Below are 19,647 nucleotides of genomic sequence, written 5' to 3' on the forward strand. Positions count from 1 at the left end.
GTGTAGCACTATGCATATAGTTGTGTAATTAAGTGCAATCTTTGTGATTAATTACGTAGTTAGGATCGATATTTGCGTGAGTTTGGAGTGGTATTGCGTTGTTTTATTCCGATAGGATAACACCAGATGTATTGTATAGTCAGTTGTTGCTCTATATAGCGATTTTAGGACGTTATTGTGTAGCGTTATGCTATGTAATTAGGGCCGAACTTTGTGAATAATTATGTAATTAGGATGGATATTAGGATCAGTTTCCCGAGCAACATAAGTAAAGTACACTAATCTAAATTTCCTCTCCCACATGTTGACAGTTCCCATGTGTTAGGGGGGTGCTTTTAGGCTTTCCATCTTGTGGAATCAGGATTCGAGTTGCTGACAAGTTGTGTTTTTTATGTGTACTGAATGATTGTGCACTGAATCATTTTCGGGTGTTTAAGCGTTGTGAACATGTTTGCATGCATTATTTCAGTGATCTACAAGTAGATGGCAGTCTGTATGCTGTGTACTGGATTATTTCGGTAATTTACGAGTTGTTAGCGACTCTGCACATCAGCGTAATGCAATATTTACGAGTAGTTTCCAGGTCTGTAAATTGTTAATTGTGACTCCCAAGCACATCAGGGTCAGTGTTTTTGCACCAGCTTAGTAAATAAACTATGTGAAATTCATTGCTAAATAAATTGTTCCAAAAATGAATAAAGTACAGTCCTTCCTCTCTCCAGCAGCCCAGAATAGGCTGATTCCATTTCCTAGCAGTTTTCCCCTCCACACCACCGGGGGGGAGGGGGGATGAGGAAGCTGGGGCAGACGCACAGCTGAGAAAAACACGTGACGTCACCATGTTGTTGTGCTCCTATGGACTAAACTGCATGATAACGTGACGTATTGCGACGACCTCTAGCGGTGATTCCACGAACTAGGTCAGTTCTTTGCTCTGGTAGATCGGAGGCAGTTGGCTCTTGTGTGGTGGGAACTTATATGTAGGTTTCAGAAATGACAGACCATTCCATCAGAGACAGATGTATCCATGCATCTTTAATGCATTTATTTGCAGAACCGTATTCTTCCTCTTCTTATCTTCACTCATTAACGCTCGGTTTCATCTTCATGCAGTCAGTTGTGCATGCACCCCTTGTGTGAATGTCTGAATGAGTCCAACATCTCGCTAACTGAACACAGACTACCGACTGCTCAACAAGCACACCACACACCATGTCTCAGCCTCTTGTGGTGCTAACACCGCGCTAAACCACTAATGCTGTAGGTAGATACTAAATTTCAACAAATTTCAGCAAGTTTCAACATTTTCAACGAATTACAACTAATTATATTCTAATTGAATGACATAATGAGCAGTCTCATGAATTTCTCATGTGCCAAGTATGAAAGCGATGCTGCCGCCTCGTGCTTCCATGACCCGTACGGACACCTGTGCATCGCTTGGCAGCTGACAGCCGCATCGTCACTTTGTGGGGGCTGCCAGTGCACACGGTGGTGTTGGGCATCAGGTGGCGGAATGTGCTTTTTATTAGCAGTCTTTTGATTAAACTTTATTCCAGCGATTTCACTGACAAACAGGATGCTGCAAATTAAGATAAACTACCCCACACATGTGAAGAATTTCGCTTTAATTAATTTGGATACATTTTTTATATCAACGTGGTGTTAGGGTAGTTAAGGGGATGGTGTGTGTGAGTGGGTGACATGGAGCAGAAAACAGGTTCATTCCAGAACAATAGGTTAATTTGCATAATTTTTATGTAAAACACAGTACATTAGTTTAAGGGGGTGGGAGACAAAGAAGAATGTCCCAGAAATGGAGTTCAAAAGCAAATGAATTTCGTAAAATGTACCAGAAAATGGTGGGAGGACATAACTAATTACTTAATTTGGTACCAAAGGCGGTACAATAGGTTAAGCAACTGGGGAAAACCACTTAGCAGAACAATAGGTTAAGTGCTGACAAAGGGCTAAACATTAAAATTATAAATGAAAAATACCAGTTTTCTTTTGTTCTACAGTATTAGGTTAAGACACCCACAGTACAGTGCTGAACATTAAGTTATGCAACATGTTTGCCCCTAAGTAATTTCTTCTTACAAGAGTTACATGTTTCCAAACAGCAGAGAATGATGAGCAAGAGCAATCCAGCCCAACAAACTGAATTTTTTATAAATTAACTTTATACCCTTGAATTTCCTGTTATGAGATCCTTCCTCTCCACCAATTTCCATATATTCCGTACACTGCCTTGAATCTGTTAAATTGTTTACATAAACAATATTCGACACATTGTCTAAGTTGTTCAAACAATATTCCATACACAGCAATCTCTTTCCCTCCAAATGACCGATCAACTGAGTCTTTTTTCCCGCCAAATGCCTGGAGGGAGGGTGGGAGGGGAGGGGTGTTTACCAGAGGGGGAGAGGTTAATTAATTGATCAGTTTAATTAAATAATCAGTCAAACTGATCAGAGTGAGAGGGGCTATTTCAATAAATCAGACCGGAGATTGTACCTGTAGCAGTGAGGCAGAGGGGGAGGGTTGGAGGTTTTCTGAGGTTGAGAGGAGTGGGAAGGGGTGGGAGGACAATAGGTTAAGTGCCTGTCAATCAAAAGGAAGGATCCTGTTAACAGAACAATAGGTTAAGTACCTGTCTATCAAACGGGAATAACAGGTTTGCCCCGTGAGTGCTGCACCAGCACCCCAGTTCCCCTCCTACTTTCGCCGCTCCCCCCACCCTTGCACACAAGTCCCCTCATAGCCCTGGCTCTGCAAACATCTATGAGTTGTGTTTACTCCGATTTTTTATATATCCATTTCTGTTTCCCTGATTATTCAAAAAGTTTGTAGTTGTTACAGTGTAACAATGAAAAGTTACCTCTGTTATGCTTTTTATACTATGAATGTAAATATTTGCACGCAGTTCTCTAATATTATAAGATGTGAACACCAAAGCTGTAATGCATGACACATGTCAAGTAATAAATATAAAATTTAAATTTTTTTTGTTAAAGGCATATGAATCACGCAACTCTAATTGTATTTAACCCACATTTAACAATATTTAAAAGGCAAATATATTTATACCTGTATGTGCTGTTACAGCATTGATAACACGACTTTCTGATGTGAGGCCAGTAACAGACACTGATGTTATTTCTATCTGGTACAGGGCATGTGAGTGTAGGTGATCAAGTACCACTGCAGTTGTTGATACTTCAGTATCACCAGTTGATGTGTCACAGTTGACATCTTCACATGCCAGGAAATAAACACACTGAAAAAAGTTAAAAGAAAACTTGTTACACTTGAAATTGTACAATGGAAGGCTATTAATGCAGATTAAACAAATGTTTTACTCCCTGATGCTAAGTTAACTTTAAAAATTAACAATGTTTATATTATATTTCAACAGAAAATCAATGTTTTCCATCTGGTTTCAAACCACAGTTCATGTAAAAATGCGGAATTTGGTCAGGAGTAAGTGTTGTAGTGTATTCTGAACCTGCAGATGATAGTGATGCCTCGTAAAGGGACCACACCCTGCCTATCTAACCCATGTTAATTTAGGCAAGTATTTGACCCATTTCCGATAAAAAACTATTTGATGCAGGACCTTAATACTTTTTCTGTATGTTACATGATGCTAATAGAATCAACTGTACTCAAATCTACTGTTTCCATTTTATAGTTTTTAAGAAATACTTTTTTAATATGTAATAAGTTTTTTCTGCAGAAAATATTTTTTGTGAACTCCCAAATGGGGGAATTAATGAGTGTAGTACCAGAGGTGGCTTTTTATGTTGCGCAGAGTGCCTGAAAATTTCATTCATTTATCTATAATAGTTTCTGATATAATGGGGCATATGTACTGAAAATTTTAGTTTGCAGGAAATTGACTTAAAAGAAAAAACTTTTGAAATTTGTTACTTACAGTTAATTAAAATTGTCCTTCTGCATATGATGGCCCTTCTTTGGCCTCTAGCATGTCTTCCAGCTTCTTTTTCACCTTCCTGGATGTTTGTCTTGGTTTCTTGGCCATATTAGATGCAGAACTGTCTGCATTGGCTATCCTCATTTTATCACAATGTTGCAGCCCATTGATCATATTTTCACCAGGATTAATTACCAGCTTTTTCAGTACCCAACACTTTCCAATATTACCACAGTTAAGTGTAATAACAGCATCATAAACTCCTAGTTACATTGTATGCATGACTACAAATACAGTTTTAGGAAAGCAGTTCCAAATTATGCTGTTGAAACATTCATTTGGGTTCTGTGTCTGCCCATGCAGACATTTCCTTTGAAGGTCAGGATGAGCCAAGTCTCTGGAAATATGTTTAATTGCTGCAATAACAGCAGCAGGAAAAGAATGCTGGTGGGAATAAGATTCTCCAGTTGCCAGTGCCCTATTGTATTTGCACCATGAATTTTCTCCTGATGGTCACAATCCAGGACATGTCTTATCATCAGTAGAGGAACTATGGAAGGATATGGCCCAAACATCTCTCTTCATTGCCTCCATATTTTCTTTGTTTCTCCTAATTGCCTGCCCATAGTATACCTGCAAGTTTTCTGTAACAACTACTCGCAATCACACTAGAACAAAACTAACTGCATGTTTGAAAGCGTGTTGTTTGCAAACAGCATAAACAAAAGAATACCGACCGTTGCATTCCAAGGATAGCCAGCACACTCAGGAGTAAAAAAAAATCCATAACGTGCAATGTAGGGGATATAAAGATCTAAAACACATGCAGAAAAGTGGGCGATAGAAAAGTGGGCGTGGCACAAAAACACATGTGGTAGGAAAATACTCTTTAAACACCACATAAACACATGTGGTAGGAAAATACTCTTTGAAACCTTGAAAAAAATTTTTTCAGCAAAATCCTTTTCAGAGTACTTCAATAAAACCTTAATCTATCGAAATATGGTGAAAACCGAAAATCGATTTTTTTCGACCTGAACCACGGTGTGGTCCCCTTAACGCAATCAGAGTTAAGAAACGCATATGCAGTTGATACAAACATTAAATCGAAATATGAATTGTTACAGCCATATGAAGTTATCTAGGTGAGACGGGTAATACTCGTATAATCTATCAGAACTATTTTTTTCTTTCATTCATCATGTTCTATAGTTTCTATCATAAAGGACCACTTTCAGAGAATGATTCAACGTATGCATTAACAAAAAGAGGCATATGTTAAAAACTATGTCCATACACTTTAATTGCACTAATCTTGTGGTGTAGTGCTTTATAGTATATATGTTTACAAAGAATAAAATCTACAGAAAAACTGCTAATTTGAGAAAAAATGGATACTATTTATTCAGTTTTCTTAAAAAGAAGGTTTTAGTCTACCACTGTTAGTGTAATATTTTCATCATCACATTGATACATACCAAAGAACAAAATTGAGGAATTACATGAACAATTTTGTGCTATAAAGTATGTCACCGTTGAAATAACTGTATGTACATTCGGTGGATTTAGCAGAAAATAACATCACGTCATAATAGTATTTTCGTTAAATATTCATTTACACAATACGATCTTCTCGAATCTTGCAGGAGAGAGATTTCGATTAACCATTTATCCACAGCTTTGTTAACGAAACTAGGTAACACAGAAGAAATTTTTATTAAAATTTATAGAAGCTGATAATGTTTTGATGGAAGAAAATATTGGGAGGAATGCAACACACAAAGAAGAGCCTAGAGGAATTCTGAACACATTATTTTAATTAAGCAATCTTTGGTGATTATTACAAGAAACAAGATGTTTTAAATTATTGTATTTAAAAATTTGTTCAACATATTGTAAAGAATCTTAAAGGTAAGTAGAATGTCTTCAGACATGGTATGACTCCCAGTGAAATACATGTTCAACATTAGCGATTTTCTTGATAATATTCCTCTTCTGCCAAAACTACCACATTTATTCCAACTGAACAGATAAAAGTCTCCCCGTCACATCAGTAATGAAGATCATGTATCATGGTTAAAAATGTAAGTTCAGGAAGAAGATTTACGTACTGATTGTCAGGCTAATTCTATGCAACTCCAATGTATTCTCATTTCTGGCCTCTTGAAGCTCATGATTTTGATTTCTGCAATGGAGGATACTTGTACCATCTGCCACACTGTACTGGAAGTGTGACATGTTAATGTTAAATCTTTTTTGTGTATAAGAAGGAAGGTTGGTCATAGTATTGACCTGGTGAAATATCGCAATAATATGTGTAGAAACTTCTGAAATTCTCTTGTTCAAGGTGTTCTGGTGCTACTTTTTGTTTGCTGTCTGTCAGTTGTAGCCTGAACATATTTTGGATGAGGTAAGACTTGTATCTAATGCTGTTAATTTTCTTTCTATTTATAACGATCCTTTTACTTTCTTCCACCAACACTTCTCTGAAAATTACTTCAGAGAATGTGTTAAAAAGGAGAGAGAGGATATTACAGAAGCGTGACAAACGCCATTACTAACTGTAGCTGCTTCTGATGTGCCTTGGTTAGTTTTTGTAATGGCAGCTTGATTCTAGTACAGCAACGTGATGTGTAAATCGTTTTGACCATTACCAACTGACCTCAAAATCTCGACCTTCTTCTTATGTCTCATACAGTAAAACCCTTTTTGTAGTCGACGAAACAAACTGGGAAAAATTTTATATTACTTTAAGTATTGCGTCGCGTTTATTGATGCTTCGTAGTAACTTCTTGCCCATATTTCATGTACAGTAACCACTGATTACTTTTGCAACATGTTGTGGGTAAGTGACTCTGGAGTTGTTGGGTATGAGAGTTGAGTTCTCATATTTAAGAGACAGTTGATTTATTTCATGTCTTTTGACATGCCACTCTGCGTGCTCTTTATTTATTAATGTTACTTCTTCATTGTCACTGGCCATTCAGTTGCATTATGTGATAATTGCTCTGTGGTTTGACATATTTCCTTATGTCCCTCTCTTGCAAAGAGGTAAGGTGAATACCTGTATAGTACTTCATCAGCAATCATTTCCTTTCACATGCAACGTTGATACCTGTTCTTGCCTGTAATTTGCTTTTAGATTCTTTTGTTTAGTATGTTTCAGTTTTAGAAGAAAAGTAATATAGAAGTAGTAGCAGGATGTATTTAAAAATATCTCATGTTCCGCCATTATCATCTGTTTCATATGCTTCCCATTTTTTGTGCTGATAGTAAACAGGAGCAGGTATTTGTATTGTTGCTGTAATCCCTTACAGCAATTGTATATTTCTTGTTGTAGTTTAAATGGAAAAAAATTCTGAGGTACAGGGCTTTGGATTAGTTGTCAAACTTTGCTTTTTGTTTTAATACCGACATTAAAGTTCCCCAAAGATCTAGAACATTCTAGTTTCAATGAAATTCATTTAAGAAGATTTTAAGATTATTCAGAAATACTTTGATGTTACCACTTAGGGATTGATAAAGGCAACTAATAATTATTTCGATGTTTAGAATTTCGATAGCAGCTCTTTCGAAATCCATGTCTTTGTTTAAATAACTTAACTGGTTCATTCTTCTATACCATAAATATTTGTTTAACAAATGCAGTGCACTTTATGTACATTATGATCTTTTCACAATAATTTGTAGCTATCATGTATCGTGGTAGACACAAGTAATCAATATGTTCATGTAATCAGTATGGTCTGGCTTTACTTTGCAATAATACATACGATACTTCTGTTACTCAAGTCAGTTGTATGTAGCAGTTCAATATCTGCAAACTTCGTAGTGACTGACTACACCTTCTGATGATATACCAAATGGTTTTCTCTCTATTTCTTGCGGTAGTTATCGATTGTATTACTGCATAATGTATGTTGTGCGCTGGTTGCCTGCGAAGACTCCATTATTTCCATTTCTTATGTCATGGATCAGCCAACAAATAAAATCAGCATGAAAGCTTGTATTTTCTTCATTACTCTGAATTCAGGAGTCTTCTCTGGTATTTGTCTACGTGTTTTGTCTAATATTTCTTGTAAAATGTGTTCTGGAGGTAAATACAGGTTTTCTTCACATGTCTCTTCTACACTGTGAGTTGGTTGTACATGCAGACATCCTTCTGACATTTTTACCAGCAGCTAATGTAGATATTGTTCCAGGGTTTCCTCTACACTGTGTACTGGTTGTAAATGCAGACATTCGTTTCATATTCCTTGTGTATTGTGTGCCGATTTCAAATTCAGAAAGTTTTCCTATTTTTGGTATTAATTTGTGACATTCCCAAAAAGATAACTTGCCGAATTTAAAAAGATTGACTGAAATATGAAGGGTCCATAACCTAGTGAAAATTATGTTCCTACGAAAGATTACTTGCAGGTTTTAACTGGATTTGATTCTTTAATGATGTGGAACTATTCACACTATTTTAACAGAAAACACGACTTGAGTACTTTTTCATGCAGCATATTTAATCGGACTGAAAATGTAGTGAACCAAAAATTAGTTACTACAGTGTTGTGAGACAACTAGAATAACCATATGAACATTATGCATGCTACATATTAATAAACTTATTTCTTCAAAAATTTGTGGGTAACTGTTTTCAATTGTTTATCAGTAAGTTGACTTGAACCACCACCATGTTTTAATCTGAAAGTCTTTCCAATTTGTTGCTGATCTAGCTTCCTTACAACTTGATTATGTTTCTTGCCTCTCACTATTTTTATTTCGCAGTTATTCTCCAATCTTTGTTTGACAACTTGGATGTCAATGCAGAATTTTTGTTGTTAGGTCGAACCTGAAATTTGGATCTCTTCTCCAAGGCGTCGGCTACAACAGATATCATCACTCAAAGAAGTCGCAGCGCAGTACCGTGCTTCACTTATCGAAGTCGCCAAGAGGTGATGCTTTCACATGTACCAGGCAGTGAGTCGTGGACCGCATTGCCTGTTGATAACTGCGTTGAACCATATCATTTACTTATTATCCTTATCATAATATTGTCTCTAGGCCCTATTCTACATCGGAATAAGGTTTCTGCTTAGATATTGAATCGGCTTAGGCAAGCTGTTTTGAGTCTTCATCAAGGAATATACCAGAATTTTTAGTGCATTTAATTCGAATCAGATTAGGCAAGCTGTGTGAAGCCTCTGTCAAAGAGTACATCAAATATTTTAGTTCATTTTAGATAGCGAAAAATATGTTTCCAAATTTCCCGGTGACTCGCCACTGCTTTATTCCAAAACCTTCATAAGTAATTAACAGAAAACTGATAATCAGACGAAATGTTAGTGCAAGACATAGGCCGCCTCTATCTTTTTGACAAGATTCAGTTGTTTCCGATGCTCGTCGTCCATTTAATTCGATTACAAAAATGTTCTATGAACTTATTTAAGTTTCCATTCTGAAATATGACATCTGATTCATAAGCATGCTATTAAATGCTATGCTTAAGTTTTTGTTCAGCTTCTTCGAAACATCGATAATAACGTCTGACCGGCTCTCACTAGTCGATCATCATCAAACAATTCTATAGTAAACTTCTCTCTCATTGTAATAGATACAAGGGTAATGATCATAGTGATTTACATATGGCAAGGCCATGAGAAAATATAAGCAATTCTCATTTCACGTTTTGGAGCTCTCTTTACGCTACATAAACTCTTCTTTAAACTACAAACTCTCTTTGTACTGTAGTTGAATCCACCACGTAGATTCACGTAAATTTCTTCCTGCAGGTCAATGTATAAAAATCTTGTTTTAACATCAAAAGTTATAATTTTGGTTTTATTTGGACCTGAGATACAGGGAAAGTGTCCAGCTGATTCGTTTCTCAACAGCCTACACCTTTGTCCTGGCCCACTCAGTTTTCGAGGCAACATCCAGAGACATGTTAAAAGTCTTACATTCTTTAGAAGACGCACAGGTCTTCAACTTTTCAACTTTATTATGGAATGGTATTCATCAGGCATTGCTTTACAACAGTTTTCGTGTTGCAGGCTACTGAAACAGATGTGGCTTCAGCTTTTCTTATTACTCTGAAGATTGCATTATTATCGCATTGCACAAGATACAGTTCATAGCCTGCATATCTCATAGGCGCCCAAAGTTTCGATTATGATATAGTTTCGGTCATGAGATTGTATTTTGAGTGGCGTAAACGGATTATAGAGTTCAGTCTTGATAAACATCTTGAGACAAAACATATTCTTCTGCAAACATGATTTCGTTATCTTTTTCTTTTTCAAAGTTTTAACTTTAGTGGGTTCTCCTCTGCATTCAATTCTTTCATGAGTAAAAAGCATCTCTGACAAATAGACTCTGTAGCTGGATGAATCCTATTCATATCCAACAAAGATCCTCCTTGGACTTTTGCACAGCCTTCCATCGTTGGTAATGTTCGATCAGAACATGGAAGCCACATACAAAACTTTTAAAACTACTAAGACCTATATTAAGTCCAAACAACAATTCCGTGTGAGCTTTTCCTTTCATTGAATTCATTCTGGTCCGATTTTGCGTGGAAACTTTATAATTTATCGACATAGCGCACTGATTCTCATTCACACTAAGCATCGTTTTAATGCGAAAAACGTTCGTGGTATCTAGAAGCCTTGCAGTATAGGCACTCTTGATTTCGACCATTTTGTCTCCAGCACATACATAACCACTCCAGCCATTAATGTAATCAATACCCTTACATCTTTGTCTCTGATTAGGGAGACATTTTGATGCGCTAACATATCGTGCCAAGATATAATTGTGATTTCTGTCGTATATTTGTTGGACTTCCCACATTTCATTTGCATCTACGCACTGCTGAAGCATACAGTTTCTCAGCAGTTTTGAGAATGGATGTGTTTGCGTTTGTATCCTTAACAAAGCCTTCATGTAAGATTGTGTGATACAAAACAAAAGTTGTATTCGATATATGAAAACCATTTTTCAGAACTACGTCAAACTGCGGTGCTCCATCAAAAGCCTGTAATGCGACATTCCCGACTCCAATTCCTTATAATTCAGCAGTATTTCAAATCTACACTTTATTATATTGATTCAATTTTACGCAATTTATCGACCAATCCTTCTAAATGTTATGCGTTGCATGGAGGCACATCCTTGGTGCCACAGATTTTCTTGATCGAACAGTAAATGTAGATGATTTTTACAAAAAGTACATAATCCAGCATCAATGAGCGCTTTATTCTGAAACATTTCGAATCCTCACAGTGGAGTGCATGGCTCATCTCTCTTCTGTGAAATGATTCGTTAGGAGATTCCGTAGCAAAATGACCCTTTTTATTACAGTTGTAACTCGTTTAATTGCACATACGTTTCGGTATTTGGCACATGGTTTGTTGTCATATCGTTTCTACACATATCCTTTTTTTCGCTGCATCCACAACTTTCAGCAGCAGAGTTATTACGCTACGTTGCTTAGATGAAATATTTGAGATGAAAGCATGTTGTGACGTTGTTGACCGTTCTGTTCCATTTCACCATCTTTTTCCAGGCCCACACACAGAAAATAACGTACAGATTTCTGAGTCGGCTACTGATACACTATCCCACACAGAACAAAAATGATGAATTTTCAACTCTAACATTGCAAAAAATCGTGACCTAACTGAGCTTTTCCGAAACTTCCATGTTCCATGTATCCCTGAATCTGCATACTGTTTTGAATACACGATTTTCTAGTATATCTCTACCGTAATTATAACTAAAGCCTTTCTCTGACAAACCTTCATTTGCTAAACCAACCTCGTCATACAGAGATTCTAATTTCTGTAGCACTTGACTGCCCAATTTGGAATCTGCTGTTTCCCTGGCTGTGATGCTGCTGACATTCCACCCTACTAAGGTTTGTGTTTCATTACCCCTCTTGACCGATCACTTTACATGTTGCTCACTTTTTTCTCCTGCCTGCTTAATTTCCTGCCCAGTTTGCCAGCGAATACAAATCGCTTCACTTCAGTGTTAACTCCGATTTAAATCGCCACGAGACACAGTTAACTGACTCTTGGTTTGAGTCCTCTGACAAAACTACCTATTATGATTTAATGACAACCATACATAACATACGAATCTTCATTATGAATGTACATAAAACACAAATTATTGGATATTAAGTCTGTCTTTTATCTAAAACACTGTTTCTTCCTGTGACGCAAACAGGTTTCAGCACCTCTCTGCTAACTTTCTCCATTCAAATCTCTGAAATGTGGAAATATTTCAAGTGATAATTATTCCACGAAAATTAGTCCTACTGGCAATTTTAGCTTGTTTTCGTCCTTACGCACCCTTTACATTATATGTTTATGCATGACCATTTGTTCATTACCCTTACTCGTAATTTGTCATCTGCAACCATTCGCTGTTGATGTGATTTTGTTGGTGAGTTAGCACTTTATGTTTAGAGCCGCGCGGGGTAGTCGCGTGGTCTTCCCCCGTCGGAGGTTCGAGTCCTCCCTCGAGCATGGGGGTGTGTGTTGTCCTTAGGGTAAGTTAGATTAAGTTGTGTGTAAGCCTACGGGGCCGGTGACCTCTGCAGTTTGGTCCCACAGGAACTTACCACAAACTTCCAAATTTTATTTTCAAACGTTATTTGCTGTGTCAAGTTATTTAGTGCATATACAAGGTGTTTGAGAAAGAATATACGTATTGTTGTTGTCTTCGGTCCTGAGACTGGTTTGATGCAGCTCTCCATGCTACTCTATCCTGTGCAAGCTTCTTCATCTCCCAGTACTTACTACAACCTACATCCTTCTGAATCTGCTTAGTGCTTCATCTCTTGGTCTCCCTCTATGATTTTTACCCTCCACGCTGCCCTCCAATGCTAAATTGGTGATCCCTTGATGCCTCAGAACATGTCCTACCAACCGGTCCCTTCTTCTTGTCAAGTTGTGCCACAAACTCCTCTTCTCCCCAATTATATTCAAAACCTCCTTATTAGTTATGTGATCTACCCATTTAATCTTCAACATTCTTCTGTAGCATCACATTTCGAAAGGTTCTATTCTCTTCTTGTCCAAACTATTTATCGTCCATACGTATTACAAAGTATTATTTTGTCCAAACTATCGATCGCTGCGCCTCGGCTACAGGAGAAACGATTACGTAGTCTATTTTGTATTAATAGCGACTAGATATCAGTTGTCTTGTGTTTTGCTTGGTAACAGGCATGTGTTTAAAATGGCTACTCCGCAGCAGAAATCATTTTGTGTTCTAGAGTGCAATTCCGTGATTACAGTGCAAAGATGTTTCAGGTTGAGATGCCAAATTGATTCTCCGAATGGGTGGAACGTTCGCAGATGGTATCGACAGTTTCTAGATGCAGGATGTGTATGTAAAGGAAAGAGTCCTGGCCTCCCTCGTGTTCCTGTACAAAATGGTACAAAATGTTGCATGAATTCAAACTGCTTTCCGACGTAGTCCTTCAAAATCAACTCGTCGTGCCAGTCGGGAGTTACAACTGCCCACAACAACAATTTGGCGTGTTTTGAGAGGTCTGTTAGTTATGAAGGCGTTACAGCTGTTACAAGCCCTGCGTCCTGACGACAAACGCAAACGCGTGGCACTTTGTAACGGGATTCTTGATGCTGCTGACAATGATAGCACTTTCGCACAACACATTGTGTTCGGTGATGAAGCGACTTTCCATGTTAGTGGTCAGGTAAACAAACACAATGTTCGAATTTGGCGCCTATCAGCCATTTAACATGTACGAGATTCGCCCAAAGTCAGTGGGTTTTGTGCGATATCTCGATAATCTGTTTATGGCCCATTCTTCTTTGATGGAAACACGGTTAACGCTCAGCAGTACTCGCTATGTTACAAACCTGGTTGTTTCCGATTCTGCACGAAGACATCTCCATTTTTCAACAAGAGGGGGCACCCTCTAACTGGAGTTGCCAAGTGCGTGAGTATCTGAATGAAACTCTACCGATCCGGTGGATTGGTCGCCAAGGAGCTGGCAACTTCGCAGGTCTCAGCTGGGTCCCACTTTCACCGGATTTGACAACCTCTGACTTCTTCCTGTGGGGTTTCGTTAAAAGACAACGTTTATGTACCGCTTCGCTGATGGAGGACATATTGAACATCTGTAATTTGAACTTGACAGGTTCTAAATATTTGTGTAAGGTTTCATATTCATATGTCTTAAAGTTTAATAAATATATGCATTCGAAATACGAATATTCTTTTTGAAACACCCTGTATTTCCCATTACTTATATTTTGCGATCGCAGATACTTTTCCTTTTTCGTTCGCGTGAGTTGTTGAGAATCAAATACAAATACTGCACATATTCTGTAGAATTTTATGTGCAATGAACACTTTTCCCTTCACCAAAACACAGCGTAAATGTTGGTATTCTGTGCCCCATCCCAGTCGGCGTTCCTTCTGAACTAAGTTGACGAAGCATTTAAATTCTGTTTACTTTCTATCTCTCTTTTCCTGCGTATGTGTGTGTGTGTGTGTGTGTGTGTGTGTGTGTGTGTGTGTGCGCGCGCGCGCTTGTTTAAGCTGTTTGTGTTGTCTTTTCTGTAAATTTCACTCAATGTGATAAACAGTGTGTCTGCAGACTGTAGTGTATACATTTACAGTCTGTTTTCCTTCGCCTATTGCCCTCTGTATCTGGAGGTTTCCTTGTCTCAGTTTATGGTATAAAATGTGGATGGATTTTAGTATTTTCTAATCTTTCTAGTGTAGTTAGGTAGTGGTTTTGAGCTAATAGATGTTCAACGAATGTGCTACAGGAACTCTTACATTTTAGATCTTTGAGGTGCTCTAAATATGTCGTTATAAAGTTGCTGTCTGTTTGTCCTATGTACACTGACTGACAAGTGTTGCATGTGAGTTTTTATGTGCCTGACATGCTGAATTTATCTGTGGCTGTTTCCTTTGTTCTGAGCTTTTTCTTTGTTCTATTGTCTCTCCTGTATCCCATCTGCGATTTTTAGTTTTTTAATATATTGCCTGTTCTCTGAATAATATTGTTACTGTAGCTGAGTATGTATCATTTAATTTTGTGTTTGTGTTGTTGCTCTGTTGTGCCTTGCACGTGGTAATTGTTTGTGTGTTGTGTTCATCTGTGTTGTCTATGTTCTTGTATGTATGTGGCCTCGCCATTCCTTTTCCATTTACATATTTGTTGGTTGTTTTTGTCTGTCAGATGGGCATCAAAACTGTTTTCCACTGCTATTTGTTTTATAGTGTTTAGCTTCTGTGCGTAGGTCAGCTTGCTTATTGGTGTTTTGTTTAACCTGTAGAGCATGGATCCGAAGCTTGCTTGCAGTGAGTGGTTCGACAGATTGTGAATGGTGGTGCTTGTGGCAGTCAGTTTCCTGAATACTGGAAAGGCATGGGTGCTGTTTTTTATGGCGAAATCTCTAAAACTTTAGTATACTGTGCATTTCTGTATCTAATGTTGAGCTATTTGATGATTGTGTGTGGATCTTCAGTGACACATGTCATGCTGTTAATAATGAATACGTTGTTAGGAGGCCACTAAATAATCGGTGATCCCATTGGTAGTCGTTGGGGTTGGAATAAAATTCTTTGTACAACACAAAGTTTCGTGCTGTGATTGTCCTCAGTATGGATGCTATTTCATCAACGTGTATTTCTTGTGTGTTTCTATGTTGATTTAGTCCCTGTGTTATTATGTTGGTTGTTCTGTCTACTGGAATGCAGTTGTACATTGATATGCTATCAAATGATATAAGGCTCACTATGCCTAGTAGTCTATATTCTTGATTCTGACTATTAATTCCATTGAGTTTTCCAGGTTCCTGTTGTTTTCAAAAGTGTTTCTCTGGGCCATTGCTGTTGGATTACTGGTCAATTGTTGTAATTCATTGCACAATCAATATATTCCATTAAAAACTGTCATCAGTTTCAGAAATGCTCCATCACATCACCTAGCCTAAAATACACACACATCGCTAAACAAAACATACACGTTTAAAAACAACAGGGACCCGAAAAACTCACAGGAATTAATAGGCAGAATCAAGGACATTTACATACAAGACCTGCATTCCAACAGATGAAACAACCATCATCACACAGTGACTAAATCTCCGTGGAAACACACCAGACACACACATTGATGAAATAGCAACTATACTTCGGACCGACCATAACAGCACAAAATTACTTTGGATACTACAATGAATTTTATTCCAACATGAATGACTGCCAATGGGACCCCCGGTTAGTGGCTTCTTAACTAACGTATTCATGACCAAATAGGAGGACAAGTTCTTCAGACACATTGCGAAAAAAGCAAATACAAATTTATATACCAGCATCTTTTTGTTGAATCATAATACGCCTTACTGATGAACTGCACTCACACACAAACCAGCTAAACAGTGAAATAAGTGATGTACAGCCAAAAATCCACATCACATCAGAAACAAAAATAGGCAACATGTATAATTTTATGGATCTCAGCATGCAAAAATGAACAACATCCGTGACTTCACAATATTTATGAAACTAATGACCACGAGCACCACCAGTCACAATCTATGAAACCACCCAATGGTCACAAGACACCTCTAGATACTGAGGGCAACAGGAGAAGGAAAACAGATTATAAATGAATACACTGTATTCTGCATACACACTATTTATCACATTAAAGGAACTCTACAGGAAAGACAGCAGCTTAAACACACACACAGACACACACATACACACACACACACACACACACACACACACACACACACCCACACACACAGACAGACACAAAGGAGTGATAGTAAGTAACCAAACTTCAAATCCGGTGCCAAACACATTTCACAGACTTGATTATAGAAGCACATGATGATGGCACACATGTGCTGAAAGACGTTTGGGTCACATGAAAAACCAGCGGTTTCTATAACAGGCGGACGTTGTATAAAATCATTTTATCTGCAAAAACGGCTAATTCAAGAGCAACAAGTCCACAATCTTGAGATGCTGTTACTGCTTTCTATAATGTATTCCTAACCTGGATCGATGACGCTGTCCCTTCCTTTGGCTGCAGTGGCTACAGGATTTCATTACCATCTCGCTATTTCTACCTTATATTTTGTGTTTACTTTTAACACACTCGAGTATACAGTGCATCCCAATAGTCCATATTAATGAATTGTACATTTCTAAAAGCCTTCTACACCAGATTCCTGTTTCTTGGTATGATTTCCGTAAGATCATACGTATTTGAAATGCTGGGGACATGGAAGTTGGCATTTTATTTCATTATTAAGATTTACCTCAAGTTTACTGTTTTGCTTTGGACTTCATAGTCGCAGACATTATACATTCACTGGCTTCCAATACATTAAAATCACTTAAAACACCGCGAAGAAGGGCAATTGCTGTGGTAACTACACTAACAAAAAAAAAAAAAAATGTTTATTTGTGATGATACTTAAAAACTCTCTCCAATAATTATGAAATAAAGGAAATAATAATAAATTAACCACCTCCGCAACCGTATGTAGGACTACATCAATGTATTCACAGTTGGGAGTATGGATAAAGATCAGCCGTATAATGGAATGACGGCAAGGAAAAGTTTTGCTGGAGCGAGATTCGAACCAGGATTTCCCACTTGTCGCGAGCGGTTGCCTCACCATGAGGCTTATTACACTGTGTGAGGACATCTCGTGGCCAGACCCAAACTTCCATATGGCATCAAACACGTGTCTAATACTTGCATTCGTACGTCTATTATGTATATTCCTGTAAGGGGGAGATATTTCAATAGAAAGCCGCTTGTCCGGCGCCGACGGACATATTCGAAATTTCACTGCCTGTGCTGCTCAGAAATACGATGCAAAGTTCCTTCGGACATACGTGCACCTAACTGTATAGGAATATACACTATGTGATCAAAAGTATCTGACGGCCCCAAAACATACGTTTTTCATGGTGTGCCAGCTACTGCCATGTACTTCATATTAGCGACTTCAGTAGTCACTAGAGCAGAATGGAGCGCTCTGCGGGACTCACAGACTTCGTGCGTGGTCAGGTGATTGGGTGTCTCTGGTGTCATACGTCTGTACGCGAGATTTCCACACTCCTAAACACCCCTCGGTCCACTGTTTCCGATGTGAAGGGACACGTACAGCACACAAAAGCGTACAGGCCGACCTCATCTGTTGACTGACAGAGACTGCCGACAGTTGAAGAGGCTCGCAATTTGTAATAGGCGGACATCTATCCAGACCATTACACAGGAATTTCAAATTGCATCACGATCCACTGTAAGTACTATGATAGGCGGGAAGTGAGGAAAATGGTTCATGGTCGGGCGGCTACTCATATGCCACACATGACGCTGGTAAATGCCAAACGACGCCTTGCTTGGTGTAAGAGGGTAAACATTGGACGATTGAACAGTGGAAAGCCGGCCGCTGTGGCCAAGAGGTTCTAGGAGCTTCAGTCCGGAAACGCGCTGCTGCTACGGTCGCAGATTCGAATCCTGCTTCGGGCATGGATGTGTGTGATGGCCTTACGTTAGTTAGGTTTAAGTAGTTCTAAGTCTAGAGGACTGATGACCTCAGATGTTAAGTCCCATAGTTCTTAGAACCATTTGAACCATTTGAACAGTGGAAAAATGCTGTGTGGAGTGACGAATCACGGTAGACAATGTGGCGATCTGGTGGCAGGGTGTGGGTATGGCGAATGCCCGGTGAACCTCATCCGCCAGCGTGTGTAGTGCCAACAGTAAATTTCGGAGGCGGTGGTGTTATTGTGTGGTCGTGTTTTTTATGGTGGGGGCTTGTACCCCTTGTTGTTTTGCGTGGTACTATCACAGCACATGTTTTAAGCACCTTTTTGCTTCCCACTATTCAAAAGCAATTCGGCAATGGCGGTTGCATCTTTCAACACGACCGAGCACCTGTTCATAATGCACTGCCTGTGGCGAAAGGCTTACACGACAGTAACATCCCTGTTATGGACTGGCCTGCACAGAGTCCTGAATCCTATAGAACACCTTTGGGATGTTTTGGAACGCCGACTTCGTGCCAGGCCTCACCGACTGACATCGATACCGCTCCTCAATGCAGCACTCTGTGAAGGATGGGCTGCCATTCCCGAAGATACCTTCCAGCACCAGATTGACCGTACGCCTCCGAGAGCGGAAGCTGCCATCAAGGCTAAGAGTCGGCCAACACCATACTGAACTCCAGCACTACCGATCGAGGGCGCCACGAACTTGTAAGTCATCTTCAGCTAGGTGTCCGTATACTTTTGATCACATAGTGTACGTAATGGATGTACGAGTGCAGGTAGTAGATTCATGACTGACGACTTACAGAAGTCTGGTTCTGGCCGTGAGTCGCGCTCGGGTAGCCTAATGGTGAGGCGACCGCTCGCGATAACCGGGAAATCCGGGTTCGAGTCCAGCCCGGCACAAATTTTCAGTGTAGCCATTCCAGTCTACAGCTAACTGTTCTCCATGTTCGTAACTGCCAATACATTTCATCTGTTTTATAACGACTGTAGTCGCCGCAGTGCCAGCTCTTTTGGACATGCAAGCGCGTCCCAAGGAACTTCGCACTGTATTTCTGAACAATACAGGCACTGCACTACCGTGACTACAGGAGCTGTAGTTCCGGTTTTGATATCCCCTTACACAATTATATCTTGCCTACCTT

At 38.9% G+C, this 19,647-nt stretch overlaps 1 protein-coding gene across 2 annotated transcripts in view; it reads right to left on the reverse strand.

Annotated features, from left to right (window-relative positions):
- The window catches only part of LOC126092026 (uncharacterized), a 489,900-nt gene that overhangs the window by 112,662 nt on the left and 357,591 nt on the right, over positions 1–19,647 (reverse strand). For both annotated transcript variants that reach the window (XM_049907420.1, XM_049907421.1), the window contains one exon: positions 3,091–3,280. In XM_049907420.1, coding sequence (XP_049763377.1) covers positions 3,091–3,280 — 190 coding nt within the window. The remainder of the gene's footprint in view (positions 1–3,090; positions 3,281–19,647) is intronic.

This window comes from Schistocerca cancellata, chromosome 7 (assembly GCF_023864275.1).
Source record: "Schistocerca cancellata isolate TAMUIC-IGC-003103 chromosome 7, iqSchCanc2.1, whole genome shotgun sequence".
NCBI lineage: Eukaryota > Metazoa > Arthropoda > Insecta > Orthoptera > Acrididae > Schistocerca > Schistocerca cancellata.